The sequence below is a fragment of the Pteropus alecto genome, unplaced genomic scaffold (assembly GCF_000325575.1).
Source record: "Pteropus alecto unplaced genomic scaffold, ASM32557v1 scaffold101, whole genome shotgun sequence".
Lineage (NCBI taxonomy): Eukaryota > Metazoa > Chordata > Mammalia > Chiroptera > Pteropodidae > Pteropus > Pteropus alecto.
Window position 1 is genome coordinate 7,234,081 of NW_006432945.1, and position 20,131 is coordinate 7,254,211.

Below are 20,131 nucleotides of genomic sequence, written 5' to 3' on the forward strand. Positions count from 1 at the left end.
GTTATTGTAACTCATTTCCTTTTGTCAAAGTGAGTCTATTCAGTTAAATTTAAGAAATAGTTATGTAGCTCTTCACAGAGTTGATTAATTAGTTACATTTAATACAGAGTGGGATATTGTTATTTTTTAATGTTATACTAAGAGTTACAGATTTCATGATGATATAATTAAATTTAATTTAAATGTTAAAATTAAGTTTTCAAATCTTAAAATAAGTGATTTCTAGGACGTTATTTTAAGAAAATTTAAGGTATTTAATTACAACAGATTGAACATCTGATTTTTTTTTTTAATACTGGCTATGTAATTATAATGGTTGTCGTAAAATGAGTAGCCAGAGTTAGATAAAAAATTAAGTTTTTCTGTGACCTTCCTTTATGTGCGCTAAGTTGTCAATAACAAGATACTCACATCTTTTTAAGCGATGACCTTTAAGTATCTGTGAGATGTGGATAATGTTTCATCTCTGTGATCACAGAGGTCTTTTGGGTGGACACTCATTGGCGATCATGCTGAAAGAAAAAGGGGAGTACATGCAGTGGTACAATGACGAGCTTCTCCAAATGGCAAAGCAATTGGGTTACAAACTTTTACCAGCTTTCAACACTACCAGTGGCCTTCCTTATCCAAGAGTAAGTAGTTCTGAAAAATATGACAGTCTTTATATACTTCCTTTGCCAAAAAAACAAGACAAAACGAAAAAGCACACACAAAAAACAATTCCTCACCTGCTTGAGGCTGGAGAGAAGTGCTTCACAGCTAGATAACAAATTTGTGTAGACATTTCAGTTAATTTGCATTTGAATGGTAGTGATAATTTAGATTCCTTTAAACCTTTTATGTGTCACCACATAACAGATTAGATTATGTTGCAGAAGGAAGAAACATGCCAGACGTGAATTTGGGCAGTTATTTGTGCAGAAGATGTAGTGGAAACTGTGAGGATAGGTGTTAACTTTCCAGAGAGGTTATAGAGAGAACAGAGGACATAGGGGGAATGAGGGGGAAGTAGCAAGTAGCGTGGTGAAAAGGAGTGTTCAGAGATGTAGGAGGAGAACCACAAAGCAGTGGATCGTACTGGAAAATCTTAAGACATTTTCGAAAGGAGATGTTCTAGAGAACATTAGAATTAGGTGCAAAGAGAGCCTTGAAAGATGTACTGTGGTAGAATAAATGAGGAAGACAGGTTAAAAGTTAGCGAAAGTATGCGACCATTCATTTTGAGATTTCTTCTGTGTTGGTAAAGAAAGTTGGCAGCAGTCATTTAAAGAAGTATTGTGTTTTTTCCCCACCAAGAAAAAATTGTTATATTTACAGCAGAGGAAAATAAGCCATTGAAGATAGAAAGAGCTCTCTCTCCTGATTTTTTTCATTCATAATTAACACCATTACCCTCTTCTTAGCCCAGTCAGACACCTCAGCCATTACCAAGCTCTGTTTTCTTTTCTTACTGCTGCTGTGCTAGTAGAAACCAAGACAGTTTAATTCCTGGACTATTGTCAATGTATATCTTACTCTTTTCCTTCTAGTTTATCCTTCAGAGACTTAAAAAATTAATCTAACTAAAACATAATTTTTATCAAATTACTCTGCCCTCAGAAGTTTTACTAACTCTCCCTGTTGTGCTAAGTGCTAAGTGTCTTTTAACTTTAAGAATTCCTTATGGTTTGGCAATAAAACCTCTTTCAAAATAATCTATTAATGTCCCCAAAACACCTAGGGTTTTAGGGTTTTTTTTTGTTTTTTGGTTTTTTTTTTTGCGTTTAACATATAAACTATCAGTTCATTTCCTTGCTTTTAGGCTTGCCATCTTTATAACCTGGGATAACTTCTCTACCAAATAAGACTTGTTTCCTTCATCAAGAAATCTCTGACTAGAGATACAGCATGGTACAGAGCAGTGCTTTTTAAACTAGACGTCACAACCTATTGATTTACCCATCGAATCAGTAGATTGTGACCAATATTATTTTTTCTGAAACAGACAAATATTAACTCTTATTTAAGTTTCTAGTTTTTTGACATTTTAAATAGCTCTTCTTTATATCTGTATTTTTACTTATTTTTTTTCTTAATATAAATTACTAGAAGAAGAAATAATAAGTCATAGAAACAGAGAATGCTTTTTAAAACTTTGGATACTTATTGCCCAGTTCTTTTCCGGAAAGTTCCTCAGTGTTGTATAAAAGTACATATGTCATTTACTGTTGCCGATATTGTATTCTTTTGCAATTTAATAAGAAAAATATAAAATCATCATTTTTTTGCAATAGTGAAGCCAACATAGTGGTCCACTTCCCATGCACTTTTGTTGTTTTTTATTGTTGTTGAGTGGATTTTTTCCCTGTCTCCTCATTTACGTATTTCTAGAGTCTGTCGATTGACACTTAATAGGCATAACCAGCAATTTCTGCAAGTAATTTATTCTTTCTCAATAAATTTATTTGAGCTTCTCTTTATAAGAGTTTGAATAATAACTGACCAGGGAACATACTCATGACGTTACTTGATTTTTTTGTGTGTTGTTATGCCAAATCCTTGGCATATGCTTGCTCTTTGGTTATTTGGACTACAGAAAATTTTCTATTTTTAATCAGTTTCTTGTCAGTTTAATTCCGGTTAATCCAGGTTTATACTGTAGTATTAACAAAAGACAGTTTGGCTCTCTGTGAATTACAGAAAAAAATATTCCTTTGAAAAAAAATTTTTTGTGTTCTTTGTTAGCCTGCCAGTAAGGCAATATACTTTGTATTTCAAAACTTTTAAAACCTGTAAACAGAATTTCCTTTTAAATACACGCCACAATCAGTGTTTTCTCTATGAAGAACTATTTAGTATAGTACTGGTTTTTCATAAATTCTCAGTTAAACCTAATTTCTTCTAGGGCTGGTCTAGTTCCCTATTCTTGAACTAACTAGTTCATACTGTCCTGTGAGTAAAATTGTTATAAAAGTTATTTTCTGTATGTAATTCTTATGATAATGAAGTTCAGTGTCATTCAAGGAAAGAACTAAATGAAAACTTACATGCCTCATGAATATGTGTGTAGCATATACTTCCCTAGATGTCGATTGGAAAGTCACAAAGATCATCAGATTGAATTTTGGTGTTTAGTTATTTCGTGAATTATTTTCATGTTTTGAAAAAGAGTCTTGATTAAAAATAGTTTCTTATCTATGAAACATTATCTCTTGATAATTGCCTATGGTAATCTTCTGATTTTATTTAGATTAATTTAAAGTTTGGTATCAGAAAACCGGAAGCTCGGACAGGAACTGAGACTGACACCTGTACAGCGTGTGCAGGTACCTTGATCCTTGAGTTTGCTGCTTTAAGTCGATTCACAGGAGCAACAATATTTGAGGTTTGCTTTTCACAGTCTTCGATCTGGGTATTGGGCATAACTAACTTTATATCTTTTTTCATTGGTCAGTTAGGATTACTGTTATTTTAGTGAACTTTTATCTAAGTTTCATCACAATTTTTGTCAGAAACATAGAAGTCATTATGAGGTAGATATATTAAATACAATTTTGCATTTTTATCACAAACTATAAATTTTTAGGTTTATTCTTAGAAGACTTTTTAGCTATATTACCTATATGAATTTGTCTTATAGGAATGTCTTATAGGAAATACTATGTCTCTATGTTTTGTTAGACTTCTAGATGGTCTATTGCATTTCTAAAAACTTCACTAATCTAACACACAGTGAAATTTTTGCACTTAAGTCTTGACTGAGAGTCTTATCTGTAAGTTTGTTTACTCCAAGGGCAATGTTATTCATTTCCAAAACACTTAATGACCCTCAAGTAGTTTGTTGTGGACTATGTCTCGAACTTTTTATTTTATCTAATTGTTGAAGCTTGTCACTGGAGTGCAATAGTAACACAAAGCACCCTCTTTTATAAACATAGGAGAATTTTTAAAAATTCATCAAATGGCCCACATAGAGCAAGCAGAAATAGTGGTTATATACTAACATTAGAGACATTGGATCTGGGTATAAAAAACAAGTCAAATGGTCTTTGTGTTTATGTATGTTCGGAGTGTCTTAAGGACAGATTTATCATGTTTGGTTTAATTTTATTCCATACCATGTTGAGTAATATTTTCCCTTTATTAAAAAGTGTAGTCTTTTTACATGCTATCTGATTTGAACTACAAACTCTGAGATGCTGATGCATCTGCAGGTAAGGAAAGTGAGGCTCAAATAAGATGAGATGCACAGCAAGTAGGTGAATGAGTGGAAATGGAATTAGAATCCTTGCCTTTCAGCATTCAAAGCCTATGCTCTTCCACTGGGCTATTTGTATTTATAAGTAAATGTATTGCAAATCATTATTTTTGTTAAAACTTCTTGAATATACAGTAATTTATTATAAAAGAAACAACCCGATGCAGTTGATAGAGCATCTATCTAATATATAGTTGGCAAACTACAGTCTGGGGGCCAGATCTACCCTCTGCATGTTTTTGTGAATAAAGTTTTATTGAACACAGCCGTGCTCACTTATTTATTTTTGTCTATGGCTGCATTTGTGTTGCATTGACAAAATTGAGTAATCGTGACTGTAACAGTATAACCCATAATGCCTAAAATATTTATTGTCTGGTCTCTGTCAGAAAAAGTTTGCTGATTTTTGGTCTAATATATAAAGAGATCTGAATTCTCATATTAATTGTTCTATAATTCATATACTCATAAACTTTGGTTAAATTTTTTATTTCACTGGGCCTATTTTCTTAGTGGGGAACTATCATTTTTACGAAACTTTCTGGCTCTGAAATTATAGCATGTAATTAAATCTGCTTCATTTTAAAACAGCATAATTAGTTTGAATCAAGGATTAAAACTATTTTACATTGTATTCTTAAATCTGCAAAGTAACAAATTGGTTTGGTAATTTTTTTTTCTTTTATAGAACTTCTGTAATGCTAAATAGATTTATGCTCTGAAATTAATTTTTAATTTAAATACTCTCCTGTTCATGTCCTTTGCTTTTATGTTTTATAACATCTTTTTGTCCAAAGTCAAGAATTTGATCAGAAGTTATTTTAATTTAGTATCCGATGGATAAAAATAAATGAAAAAAGAAAATGTTATAATAAGGTTAAAAGTTTAACAAATGAATACTAGTTGATTTACTTACTTTTCTCTAAGAAAGTTGCATGCTATTTAAAAAAGTAGGCTCTGAAATGCCTGTTTGTTTCAAAGATGGCATACTAACTGAAATTCTCTTCCAATTTTCTAAATAAAACTAAGGAGATTTTCACTTTGCATTTAAATGACAGAAATTATTTTAACAAGTGCATTTAATTATGTCAGCAATTAATATAGTTTAGTAATACATGTGTGTGAATGTGAACCTGTACTACAAAGCTAGATAAACATGGACAGTTTTAGAGCGAGATCACGGTCACTAGGTAGCATTTTAGAGTCATTCTTTTTAGCTAGACTTGATTGGTTGAAAAAGAGCCAAGATTTGACTTGTAAGGAAATTTAGTATATATTATTAATGGTTGTCTTAGGAATTTTAGTTAACCTTTAAAATATGTTATGGGACTTTGATTTTTGTTTCTTTGTTTCTTGTTTGCCAGAGACATGAAATTCTTCAAGTATGCTTTTCCTTTTTTTTAATTATAGGAATATGCAAGAAAAGCTCTTGATTTTCTCTGGGAAAAAAGACAGCGAAGTAGTAATTTAGTGGGTGTGACTATAAATATTCATACCGGAGATTGGGTACGAAAAGGTATGTAAGTTGGGCTTTTTTTAAATCAAGAATTCATATCCTCAGAATGGGTGGGAAATAAAGGATTTTCATTTGTTAAAGTAATCTTTGGGAAAGTATAAAGCATAGTTTCTCAAAAGATTGCTGGTATTATAACTAATTTAGCCTGATTTTTTTTTTCTTTGGTGTGCCAAATAATAGCACACTTCTTCTAGGTGACTTAGTGTTCTGTGTCATACCTAAATGGGCATAGCATTATAGGTAGAAGGCATAGATGAAATATTAGAACTAATTTCTTTGAGAGAATCAATACCTCAGCCATCTCAAATCAAGGTCTAGTTAAGTGCAACCTGTATTTAACAATACTGTCACCAAATTTTATTAAAATGAATTGGAATCATGAGACAAAGCACATGACAATGTATGTGAATCAACAGAATGGATATAGGATTGCATAAAGAATATGACTTTATAAGACAGCCCTATAAAAGAAGCATAGATGAATGGAAGGAAATATACTAAAATATTCCTGAGATTATCCTGTTTACATATTTCTCTATTTTCCAAAAGGCTTATTTTAAATAAAATAAAAAAAACTGCCTATATTTCAATAAATTAAAAAGATAATTATTAATTCGAACGTATTAAAATAAAATTATTGCCTCTATTCAGTATTGTATAAAATTTTTCTAAATTTTATCTGAAGTGTTCCTAAAACTAATCTAAATCCTGGCTTTAGAATTCTGCAATTTCTTTTTTTTTTTTTTGACCTGCTTTGGAACTCAGGTACAATTAATAATTTAAAATAATCTTGGCTTATGACACTCTAATCACTAGTTCATGCATGGCTCATTTTACTTAGACATTTTTGATAATTTAATAAGCCCCATGAATGGACAAAAGCAACTTACTTGACCACCTATTACTTCTGCGTACAGTTGTTGACTCTTCCCTACCTCTGCAATATATTTGGACTTATTTATACTATCATAATTATTTCAGTGTGTTCAACCTTTTCTGTTTCTTTCTGATCCTTTCGTGTTTCATTGAACCCTGTGTTTGTGTCCTAGTAAGACATGAACTTTAGCAAGCTCTCCTATCCCTTTGATTCCTTCCACCCCAAACCTCATCCTCCATTATGTTGATATCATATAGATATTTAGTTCTTATTTATTATGAATATGTTTTCTCTTTTTTCTTTTGGTCTTACTCTCTCTTTCTTTCTTTAAAGATAAACTTTATTAAGGTACTTGGTCACTTATCTTGTATATTGCTTGCAACACCTTTTAGATTTGTTTCTCTTTTTGTTATTTATCCCAAACTCTTTTCAGCTGCTTTTAATAGCTTCTGAGGCCTTCTGTCTAATAATTTTATTATGCTTTCATATTTGAGTAACAGTTTGGCTGTGTATACAGTTTTCTGCTTAAAATTCTTTCAAGGTTTTGAAAATACAACTATTGTCTTACATCCTGTTAAAAATCTGATATTTTACGGATTTTTATACCTTTGTATAAAAGGTATACTCTTTCTGGAAGATTAAGAATATCAAAGGCAGAGAGAAATTTATAAAAATATTAAAATTTTAGGTATAGAATCTTATTTATCTCTCATTTTGATATTCTTTATGCCCTATTTAAAATCTTGTTTTTAATTGCTGAAAATTCATCCTTATTTTTTAGAAATTTTATCCTTTTCATTTTTATTCATCTCTCTTTTTGCAGTTCCTGTTATCTAAATAACTTCTATTTCTGTCCTCCATATATCTTAGCTTTTTTGCCCCTGCCTTTTTTTTTCTTTTAGAAGATTACTACATATGGTCTTCTAGTTTGCTAATCTGTCTCTCAGCTATATCCCTTCTGCTTCATATCTCATCTATTATGTTAGTTTAACTGTTACATTTTTATTTATATATTTCTGTTTGATTAAAAAAAATTATTTTGTTTTGCTAATATCTTCCTTAGCTCTTTTCTATGTTTATTAGGCTAATTTAAATTTTTTGGTTTGCCTGTTCTAATATTTCTTCTGATAAACTCTTATTCCAGTATTTTTTTTTTTTTTAAACTCATGCTGCTTAAGTGTTTTTGGCCTAAAAGTTCATGTTCCCTTGTCACCTATTTTGTGGGAATGTCAGACCCCAATTCCTATCGGCCCAGTGATCTTAGGGATGAATTATAAGAAGTTTTAAAAAATACAGATTTTGATTTAATTGCCCTAGAGCGTGCTCTGGGTATAGGGGTTTCTAAGAGTGTAATTATAATTTAAATTATAATTCACCAGCCTTAGGAGTTTGGAGGGAAAAGGTAGGGAAGAGAATGTCTAAAATTAGTTCCCACCTCATTTGTTGAGTTCTTAATGCAGGGCTTCTGTGCTGCGCTGATTTTACTCCTGAGGATACCCAGAGCACAGCTCTGAGTTGTAGCAGGTGTGGGAGGAGACGTTTTGTCTTATGGCATTGGTAGCAGGGAAGCAAGAGCAGAGCGAGAGCCAGCAGTTTCCCTCCTGTTTGATCCTTCCATAGCCATGCCTGCCTGCCTGCCTGCCTGCCTGCCTGCCTGCCGCTCGGGGCCAAAGCTGCCCCTTCCCTTTCCCTGCCCCCTGCCATCAGGCGTCTTGATTTTCTTCTTGTTATTTTCTTTCCTTGGCCCTCAGTGATGATCTTGGAGGAAGAAGCCAACCGTTAGTGCTAGTTTTAGCAATTAGAACAGGCACCTCCAGACAGTCTTGTTCTCATATCTGTTATAACTTTAAAGACTGATGTCTTACTGATTAAGGGTCTGATCAAAAAAATGCATAGTGGTACCCTCAAGTGCTTCCTCTTTAGAGTTCTTCACTGAGAAAAATAAGCTTTAAAAAAAAACTAGTATTTCCTGCCTTTAAATAAGGCCCCTGTAACCAATTTTGCAAAGTTAGATTTTTTTTTTAACATATAAACTATCAGCAAAAGAACTATTCATGTAGTAGGGTTAATATTTCTGTAAATGTGTAATTTGTGCTTAAAAGTTTCATGTTTAGACTAATTTTTCATTCTTAGTGTACTAGTACCTTAAGCTCTGTAAAGAATTTTTGGCTTTTTTAGTATGAACCACATTTATATGTATTTTGCACAGATAGTGGAGTTGGAGCAGGCATTGATTCCTACTATGAATATCTATTGAAAGCCTATGTCTTGCTTGGAGATGACAGTTTTCTGGAACGATTTAATACAGTAAGTTGATCCGATTTTGTATTGACTTTAGAGCCAATTTGAGTGCCAGATTTTGAGAGAAACTCAATTATCTGAGTGACATTCTGAAAAATAACTATTTCTATATGCGTAGTAGTTTTTTTGTCAGTATTCCCTGATGATGTTATGGATAGGGTAAAAGCTACATATATTCCAAAAATTAGTTTACAAAGTAGTTTTACTTTCATCTCATCAGTTTTCAAGATCTGCCAGTAAGGAATATAATATGTACATCTGAGTTTTACTAATCTTCATTTTTACAAGGAAGAGAATTATTGGAATAGAGTGCTAGTTAGCTTTCTCCTTTGATTTTTTTTTTTGAAATCTTGGAAGTTTGTCCTAGTTCATGATCACACCAGGTATGCAGGGCTTTGAAGAAACTTTTGAGTAGTCATTTCAAAAGCAGGCGTGTGAGTCTTAGGTCTGGATCAGAGCCAGAGGCATACTTTCAGGGCAGAAGAAGAGTATTTTTGAACCTGATTAGACTGTATGTGTCTATAATTGAAGGACACTGAAATTAATACAGCAAACTCATTAACTGCATCACTGTATTCTTTTTGAGATAATTTACCATTTCTTTGTCCACCCACGTTACTATGAGACAGTATGTATAGTAGAAGTATGAGAGTTGTCCTGCCTGGGTTTAAATCCTGGTTTTGTGACTTTTGGCAAATAACTTTATACTGTTTGCCTCAATCTCTTATCCACAAAATAGAGTACTAGTACTATTTATAGAGATCTTGAGAGGATTAAATGAGCTAATGCATATGGGGTGATTAGAACAGTGCCTTAACATCTAGCAGGTACTCAATAATTATTAAATAATCGATGAGTTAGGGGAAAAAACACTACAGTAAGAGCCCTAATAAGTCATCAGTTAGATCATAACAAGATTTCCTTGGAGTGAATGAAGATGGATATTATTTTTGTTGGCTCATTATCATTCAATGACTCTAACAGTGCAAACTGTCATCAAAGCTGAGAAATAACTAGGAGAAGAAGATAAAAGGAGGAGGAAAATAGTTTTTAAGAGCTTAAAAGGCAGACCTAACATCATAAGAGTGGCAGCAGTGATTAGATGCATTAGTTTGGGTTGTGGCGAGCACCAGAATATTAACTGAGAAGGGACCAAACGTCCTAGACACGGGAGAAAACGAAACTAATTTTATAATACAAAAGCCTGTAGCTCTATTTCAAGAGGACATAAGAGCACCGTTGGGCCATGAGGGCATCTCCCACAGGATAGCCATGCTCTGACCTACTTCCCTTTGAAGGTCCTGTATTAAGTATAGTCTTTACTATTCAAGTTAAATAACACGGGAGTATATATAGTGTATTTTGGAAATATTTCAATCTCAAATAATTGAAAAATTAACATAGTTAATAATTCATAAATTTATGTATAAATTTAGGGTTAGTTGCTTCACAGTGCTGTTTAATGACATGGTTCGTTCGGAGTAGTTCATTTCCTTTGCTAAACACGTACTGTGCTCTCTTAGCACTACGAGGCCATAATGCGGTATATCAGCCAGCCCCCTCTCCTGCTCGACGTGCACATCCACAAGCCCATGCTCAACGCTCGGACCTGGATGGATGCGTTGCTTGCCTTTTTTCCGGGTTTGCAGGTAACAAACAAACAAAATCCAAAAACAAAACTCTGCTGTTTTTCCATATTAAAATAAAGCGATTATAATTAAGTGCATTTGCGATCTCTAAAACTGAATTACCAAATCAGAGTCACATTTCAAAACTGTAGTAATCTACATTTTCCTGTCTACGTAACGATTGCAGATAAAAAAAAAAATCAGCTCTTATTAGGTAATTTTGTTGTTGTTTTTGACTTCTAGGTCTTAAAGGGGGATATTAGACCTGCTATTGAAACTCATGAAATGTTATATCAGGTGATTAAAAAACACAATTTTCTACCAGAGGTAAGCAAATAATCTTGGGAATTTTAGTGTACATGTACTGTAAATTGCTGATTTAAAGATACAGATGTCATCTTCAGGGTTGGTTTGTTCTTCGTTATTTACTTCTTCCTAGTTAAATAGTTTAAGTATTTTTAATTTATATGATATATATGTTTTTTCTTTTTGTCATGTGTTCAGAGCAGTCTAGTATAGTGTAATGCTGACATTTTATTAATTTTATGTTTAAAAAAATTCCAAATTAGTATTTCTCAACCTTTTCTAATCCACGACATATTCCATATTGTTTCTTTCTTTTACATACACCCACCAGCTAGGGAGACCTTTTTACTTTTAATTTTCTAAAGCTTATTTTTTGAAAATAGTATACACTGAATATACTTCTGCTGACCACACATGCTTCCTGGAAATTTGGGGACTGCCAGCTCTTCTCATGCTGATTGAGAATTATTCTTCCTGGTTTATACATTATATCAGTAATAAATATTCTTGCTAGCTTCATATGGTTAGATTTTAATAGCATCCCTTTTGGCTTTCCAGAAATGTACCATTAAAAATTTCCAAATTCATGTATGTCCCTGCTTATTCGCTACTTTCTATGAGCTATCCAAACATGCCACCAACTTGAATACTTCCTAAAGTGTTCACTTTAGAAAGTATAGCTTTATTAGCCTTCAGGTGTTTAGAACTGTGCATTGTAGAAAATTCCTATGCATTCCGAATAAACTGAGGTTTCAACTAAGTACATCTTATCATATATGGAGTTTTATTTGGTTCCCATAAAGGTTTTTGTTTTTATTGTTATCTTTTTTTTAAAAAAAGTTGACTCTGTTATTGAATACATTGCAAGTGAGACTAGTTTTATTTTTAAATACTGTCCTTCCTCATTCCACAGTACTTGAAGCTGTTATTTATTTATTTTTTTTTTAAAAGCACTAAAACAATGCTAAAATAGACATAAGAGACCTCGGGGCTTAATAACTTAGAGAAAAAAGAGATGAGAAAAGAAGAAAACAATTATGTAGAACTATCAGGACCCATGTAGTGGCAATACTCAGTTTCATAGTTTTTCCTAAGCTTCCTAATAGCCAAAATGACAATTTTAAAAATAATTCCCTTTAGTTAGTAAAAATAGCCTTAGCGAAAATGAATTGTGATTTTAAGCAATGAAAATCTTCATTTTATAGGTGAAAATTGTTGATATTTTAATTATTTTTACTTTTTGTGATCTAATTTAAATGCTATATATTCTAGAACTACTTATTAATTTTTTTAAATCACATTTTTATGCCTATTTGAATGTGTTTTTGTCCAGGCATTTACCACAGATTTCAGGGTACATTGGGCTCAACATCCTTTAAGGCCAGAATTTGCAGAAAGTACCTACTTCTTATATAAAGTAAGCTTATTTACCTCTCCTTTTGCCGTTTAGCTCCCGTTCTCTGTTGGATATGAGACTCACTGTCTTAAAATAGTAATTAGGTTTTTAAGTCTTTGTTTAATGTTATGACGGTTGTGTATATCACAGTTCTTATTAATCTAGTCCATAAAGTTATTGAAAGATGCCAGAATTGACACTTAAGTTTTATGTCTTTTCAAAGTATTTATGTAAACATTTCTTTAAAGGGAAATTTTATATTCTAGAGCTGCTTTCTAAAGCATGTCTCTTGCCTTCCCTCAATCAGGCAGCCTTTTTAGGCATTAGAAATTTAGTCTAAATGCTAAGTTATACAGTTGAATGGCTTTCTCATTATGTGTTTAAGTAATCCCATAAAGCAGATCCATGGCTTATTTTCAGAGCAGATTCTGTGTAGCTTGTGTTCCAGTGTCTGATACAATGCCTGGCACCTAGTAGGTACTCAATAAATACTTGATAAATGAATGGGTATATGGTAATATATAAGCTATATATACATATATTCTCCTTTTTAATAGGCTACAGGAGACCCTTACTACCTTGAAGTAGGGAAAACACTTATTGAAAATTTAAATAAATATGCTAGAGTGCCTTGCGGATTTGCTGCCATGAAGGATGTTCGTACCGGAAGTCATGAGGACAGGTAACACAATTCCTAATCCCTTTCTTCTGGGTAACTCTGGAACAACACACAATGCGACTATGAGTTAGAATTCAGATACACTTAACGCTTTTACAAAGAGTATTTGAAGATGCAAACTTAGTTCATTGTGTTTATTTTTTAAACTCTCTTGAATAGGCTCATTTAAGATTGTTTGAAAAGTTTATATTTTTATCATAGTGCCTGGCACACAGTAGATGTTCAAATGATTTTTAAATAGATGAATAAATGATGTTAAATATCAGAACTTTGGTTTTAGGAATATTAGGGATGTTGAGGTTATTTTCCTTTGTTAATAGTTTTTGTTATTATGTAAAATGTTAGAAATTGTCATGATAATGATGATCTGGATTACGATTTGTTCAGTCCAGAATTCCTCAGAGACAATGTCGTGAACAATTCTTATTCCGTTGTTAATTTGGAGGGCAGGGGAAGAGCACTAACTATCTGTGTCATTGTGTACGAGATAGACGTAGATGGCGCAAAGTACTGGAAATATGAAAAGCTCTCTTTAGGTTAATGTGACGTTCACTGACATTCCCGTTATTCTGAGATCACTTATCCCTGGTTATTATAACTGTCCAGAACACAGCAACACATCTCTGAATGAACACTAAAGCTCGTTTGTTTATTTGGTTAGTGAATGTTCATTCCACAAATATTTGTCAAGGCATCTTACATGCCAGAGTTATACTAGTTTTTATTAAAAATGTGAAAACATGTCTTTTCTGTCATTGAATCACTCAGGACAGGTAGATAAACAGTCTTTAAAACGTTGTGTAAGTGTTTTAAAGAGACAGGAAATACAAATTGGGATGTGAAAGTCACTGAAAGGTTTCTGGAAGATCCTGTGTCCTGAAGGATGAGCAAGAATTAGAAGAGATAAAAGCAGTTTCAGGCAGTGGTTAGAGGCCCTCATCTACTCCAAGTTGTCTCATCGTCCTTCACTCAGAGTATTTAGATAATAGTTTATTAGATTTGGAATTTTCTTCCCTGACCATAGCTGCTGAGAAATGGATAAGTTTCTGAAAGTAAGCACACAGATAACAGCGAGTAATGAAAGCAGATAGTTTTTTATCTGTAACATTTATTGACTGCTTCCTATTTCTAGGCACTCTTCTCATTATGTACTTTTGCTGTTTAACTTATTTAATCTTTACAACAATCCTATGATGTGTAATTTCTATTATAATCTTCATTTTATAGATGGAGAAACCAAGGCACAGAAAGGTTAGGGTACTTGCCCAATGTGACATGTTAGTAAGGTTAAGTCAGAATTTTAATCAAGGCAGATTGGCTTTTGACCACAATACTTACTGGCAGCTCATTCAAGGAACAATAATTAATCACTTACTGTATGCCAGGTACTGTACTTAGGTATGAGGATGATGCAAAGATAAATTCGAATCTGTAGTCAGTGAAGAAAATAGGTATGTAAAGAAATACTCACAGCCGTGTGATATGTGCTGTAGTGGAAAGAGGAGTAGCAAGTTGAGGAATTATAGAGGAAGATGTGATTTATTCTGTTTAGAGAGTTCCAGTTTTTTAAATTTAACAGCTTTTCCCACCCACTGAATTTTCCTTATATGACATTGTTTTTGGACCTCTTACCACTGGCTTTGCCCTATTCTGATTATATTCAGGTGATAGAGTGTCTCTTAAAATATCATGTCCAGAATTAACCACCTCACGACGTGCCTGACACAGCAGCACTGTTACCACCTAGATGCAGGCACCAAGTTGTTAGTTCTCTGTGGGGTTGATGGGCTTACACTCTCTACCCAGTTGATCACCACTTCATCAGCTCAGTCATGGCCACATTGTGCCTCTCAGCTGTGTTTGGTTCAACAAAAGGTTGAGAACTACTAATCATCATACTGTGTTATTAGTTTTTTTAGCAGCTTTGTTATGTTCAACTCACGGTGACCTTATGGTCAGTTGACCTCAGATACTTAACTATGACTAGATGACAAAAGGATGTTCTCCACCGTGTTCTTGAGCAACTGATTTTTTTTTTTTAATGTGAACTTAAAACTTTATCCTTATCCCAGCAAAATTTCATACTTTGTTGTTTTTTGTGTGTGTTTTTAGACAAAAAAGAGCTTGAATCTCATCTCAATCATCTAATATTTTAGCTGAACTACCTGTTTTTAGTGATCTACGGTTTAGATTAGCATGCCTTAAAAAATTTTCATCTGAATTTTTGGGAAGAATGTTGGAAAGACACGGCATGGCATGGCACCTGGGCGCTTTCAATTACAAGCCCTTTGCATTCGGTGGCCTACTTCCCACAGATCTGCCAGTGCTGTCATCTGGCTCACCGGTGTCCACACTCACACACAGTTTTCAAAATGGAAATATCTGTTTTTCCCTAATAGATGATCACTGGAAAGAATTTAAATGACCAAAAGAATATGAAAATCTTCCCTATGAAAAAAAAAACACTGTTGGCAATTTGACACATTTTTAATGACTGTGTTTGCATTTGTTTATATGTTTATTGTTTTTTAATATAAATTAGATTATATAAGATACCCCACTTGCTAGATTTACCCAACTCATACTGTAGTGATCTTACCATGTCTCTATTCTTTTCCAAGTGTTTACAAATCATTTGTTTCGTTATCAGTTCTAGAATTTGCTAAAAATCAACATCTTGCTCACGAGTCTGCAGTTCTCAAGCATTTGCTCATGATAACTGTCAGTCCTCCAGAAAAATGTCAAATTATCAAAAGTGTATTGCAGGTTGACAGGGAAGTATTTTATTATTCTATAAAAATAAACACCCAAAATGTTCAAAAAGTTTTGAAACATTACAGGTGAGTTTTTGTTCCCAAATAAAACATCATTTATGTGTAGGACAAATAATGATAGCCCTATTTTTGAATTCGTATGTATGCCAGGTTCTATGCTATATAATTGGCATACAGGATCTCATTTAGTTTTTACACCAATATTAGGCATATAATTGTTATGTCCTTTCCAGAAGAATAAACTGAAGCTCACAGTCTTTATAGCTTGTCTCATAGAGAGTCAGAGGGAGGTCTCTTCTATTTCCAAAGCCCCCGTTTTTTACCATCGTGTTCCACTGCCTCTCCAGTTCATTATTTAGTAATGCATTTTAAACTTGCATTCGATTTAAAAAATTTTTATTGAGGGCCTACTGTGTGCCAGGAATTGTGCTTGGCCACAGCTGTGAAACTATGCAGCCTGTCCAGTAAACAGGTTATTTATTACTGCCCAAAACTAGGATGCTTTGGGAGATAATAATTTAATTAAATTTCAGGTTGCTATAACTCCATCTAAAAGCTGTGCTCTTTTTCTGCCACTTTTAATTTTATTAAAGCTTTTCTTAAAATGTTTATTAAAACATTATCCCCTTATTTCTTCGTATTCCTTTCTTGACAGGTATTTAAAATTTACAAAGTTATATATAGTCCATGTGATTTTGTGTTGTATTTTTTATGCAGTTTTTGTAAACAATTTTCTATACCTTTAAAGCCTTCTTCTTTATCACTGAAATGGCTGCATAATAAATTCCATCAAATTATATTTTTTCATCTAGTTCAATTAATATTAATTGAAGATTATATGGTTCTCAGCAGTAAAGCTTATCTGCATTACCTCTCTGCTGTTGGTTCTCTATAGAAGGAATGGAAAAATCTTCCTCGTTGGAAAGCCAATGGGAAAATCTTGTCTTCAGTATTGACAAGATTTGGTGTACCTGTGTGGTAGGCAGCCCCTCTGGTCTTTATTTCCTTGGAAAATACCTGGAGTCAAGGCTGTTACCACCAGGGGATAGAGAGATTCCATAATTCCTTGGACATCTAAATTGGTGTAGATAGGGCTGTTGACCTTGACTCTGTGGCTTTCAGAAAGATGATTTGGATACTTTTATGTTCTTAGATGTATTTGTTACCTTTTATTTTAGAATGGATTCTTTCTTCTTGGCTGAAATGTTTAAATATCTTTACCTGTTATTTGCGGATAAAGAAGACATTATTTTTGACATAGAAGATTACATCTTCACCACAGAAGCTCATCTGTTACCTCTTTGGCTCTCTACTACAAATCAAAGCATCTCTAAGAAGAACACAGTAGGTTATGTTTTTGAATCAAATGTCTTATTCTCTTTTTTACTTCTCTGTGTTTGTTTTATTTTTCCAAGCGACAAGTAATCCATGACTAGAATTCAATAAATATAGGAGGAAAAGTACACGATGTTTTCTTATTTTTCCTTTTTATTGCATCCTATATACACTTACGTTTTATTTAATGTTTCCTTTGAACAAACTATAATATTAAGTAAAATAATCATTTTTATTCACATACCATTCTTTTATGTTGTAGACTTCAGAATATACAGAACTGGATGACAGTAATTTTGACTGGACTTGTCCAAATACTCAGATTCTGTTCCCTAATGACCCATTGTATGCTCAGAGCATTCGTGAACCCTTGAAAAATGTGGTGGATAAGAGCTGTCCTAGAGGCATCATCAGAGTGTAAGATGTCTTATTTTATATATGTTTATGTCACAGTTCTTGATAAATGACAGAGAACGTAAGGGATATATAACCAAGAAGACATTCATTTAGATCGAAATGTTGAGGTATGTAGTTATCATTGACTAAAATAAAAATTACTGGTAAAGTTAGATAGCAAAGTTTATTCTGTAATAGTGTCTTTTTTATTATGGAAATTTTCTGTCTTTTACTTAATGAACTAAGTAATAATACTGGCAGCAAATAATAGTTTTCAACTTGTGTAGCTCATTTTTATACAGAATATTTTCATCAAATATTTTCACGTCTTGTAAAGTAGAAAATGTTTTTCCTTTTACATGTAGTTTTTATGTAGTGCAAATATAGTCTGTTTAGTTTGATTTTGTTTTTTGATGAGGTAGTTATTCTTGGATGTTAATACAAGTTTTGCCTTAATGAGTTCATTTTCTTCCAAATAGTTACTTTAGAAAGACCATTATTAGGAAATAAAAATAAAATGTTAAAGTGAATATTGGCATTCACTTATATAACTATTGTTTCGCCTTTAAAATACTGGGAGAAAAATCTGTTTTTTTGAGGAAGATGGCAGTAATAACAAATCCCAAAGCCAACCTGTTCTGTACTTTCAAATGGTCATAATTCTGATGAGTAATACTACCTTATAGGTAATATATATGATTTTATAACTATAAAACATTATATTTGAAAGCTGTGCTGCTTATTAATAACCTAAGTTACATAGGCAAATACCTATTTCCAGTTATTCCATTTTTACTAGTTCTAAAACTAGCAATTTTGCAAATATCTAACATTATTTTTATTTGCTTTATGTTTTTCCCCAGTTTTGATTTGTAGTTTTTTAAGCCTTGCCTATAATTACTTTTAGCAGAGAGGAGAGTTTCAGGAGTGGAGCTAAACCCCCTCTGAGAGCCAGAGATTTCATGGCCACTAACCCTGAGCACTTAGAAATCTTGAAGAAGATGGGGGTGAGTTTGATTCACCTCAAAGACGGGAGAGTCCAGTTGGTTCAACATGCGATCCAAGTAAGACATCGCTGTACTAATCAGATGCCATCTCTGCCCTTTCTGGTCTCATTAGTTTTAATAAGATAATGATATTTGGCTTTTTAAAAAATTTTAATATGTGATTTAAAGTTAGGTAATCAGAATTTTAGGACTTGGAAATATTTTGGAAAGCCATCTAATTCAACCCCTTCATAGTATAAACCAATTAAATTACAAGTAGTTATGTAATTTGCTTAAATTAATAAAGTCAAATGTAGGACTCAGATCTAAGTTTTCTGTTTCTCAGTCCCTTGTATTTCTACTATTTTTTTAGAGCATAATCTTAAGAGCTAATAGTTTTAATATTTATATCTCTATATTTTATACTATTTTAGTTTCTAAACAGCTGCAGAATCTTAAGTGTTTTATTCAGTATAGAAATCAAAATTTGCATTTATTTGTCTAGTCCTAGGAAAGATAACATGCCTTTTTGTGAAATTTTTATTGATTTTTTTTAAAGTTTTTGTAACATGAGGTCTTTAAATTATTCACCTATTATTATATTAATTCCGAGAAAACTACATAGTTTGCTAAATAATTTCAACCTAGAACCATAATCAGGTATCCCTAAATCTCAAGTTCAGCCTTCACACAACCTTACCTTCCCGTCAGATTCCTGTCTCATCTCTGTTCTTGCCACATCCGTCCTTACTTAAAGAGTATTCTGCCTGCTTCCTCAGTAGTGAGAGTGGCAGTTCTAATAACACTGATTTCATTTAGGTGACATAATTGCCATCCAGTGACTTCTTAATCCTTATGTGATCGAACTTTCCTGTAACTGCCGACTGACCTCTTTTTAAAACAAACCCTCTTTTGGGCTCTAGGACATTCCATAGCGTATGTCTTTCCACTTTTCTGTTCATTGCTTTGAAGCTGCCTTTATAGCTCTTCTTCCTTGGCACAACCGCTCAGTGTAGGCACTGCCAAAGAATCTGGATCATGCTCTTTTCTCTCTACTCTTCTTCAACAGTTCCATCTGTTTCTACAAGCTCAGCTGCCATCTTTGTACACTTGATTTCTTAGATATACATATGTAACCCTGATTCCTAACTTTACTCTTAAACCCAACTTTGATTTACCTGTCATACATTTCTGCATCTCAGTCTGTCCAAACTTGAATTCTCTCTTCCTGCCCTCACCTCTGTTCATCTCTCCTCCTTTTAGTTCTCCTGTGACCCTGTTATCATTCACTTAAGTCACCAAAACTAGAAATCTTAGGATAGGCTTGACCGTCTCTATCTCCTCACTCTTCTCTATCCTCTAACTCCTATCAAGTTGGTCTCATTGTCTTTTTCTGTAAAGTGTCAGGAATTCATCTTTTTGTAGTCAGGTGTTCTTCACCTTTTCTACATTAAGACTCAACTCAAATGTCTTTCTAAATATTTCCCAGACCCACATTGGCAGAATCGGCCATTCCCTTGTCCACTTTCCCACTTGAAAAATTTTTTCAAAGCTAATTTTACATGTTTCTCTCCTCTAGATACAAACTTCTTAATGTAAAAATCTCCCCAGTGCTTAATCAAGTGCTGGGATATAATATGTGCCTGATAAATATATTTTGAACTTAGTCTGGTTGTTGGTTCATAATTTAAAAGAAGAGA

General features: G+C 33.1%; 1 protein-coding gene across 1 annotated transcript in view; it reads left to right on the forward strand.

Annotated features, from left to right (window-relative positions):
* The window catches only part of EDEM3 (ER degradation enhancing alpha-mannosidase like protein 3), a 50,707-nt gene that overhangs the window by 15,593 nt on the left and 14,983 nt on the right, over window positions 1-20,131 (forward strand). Inside the window, 11 exon segments of the mRNA XM_006907740.3 lie at window positions 479-632; window positions 3,230-3,364; window positions 5,648-5,753; window positions 8,840-8,937; window positions 10,455-10,580; window positions 10,803-10,886; window positions 12,199-12,282; window positions 12,819-12,943; window positions 16,893-17,058; window positions 17,312-17,466; window positions 18,356-18,509. Coding sequence (XP_006907802.1) covers window positions 479-632; window positions 3,230-3,364; window positions 5,648-5,753; window positions 8,840-8,937; window positions 10,455-10,580; window positions 10,803-10,886; window positions 12,199-12,282; window positions 12,819-12,943; window positions 16,893-17,058; window positions 17,312-17,466; window positions 18,356-18,509 — 1,387 coding nt within the window.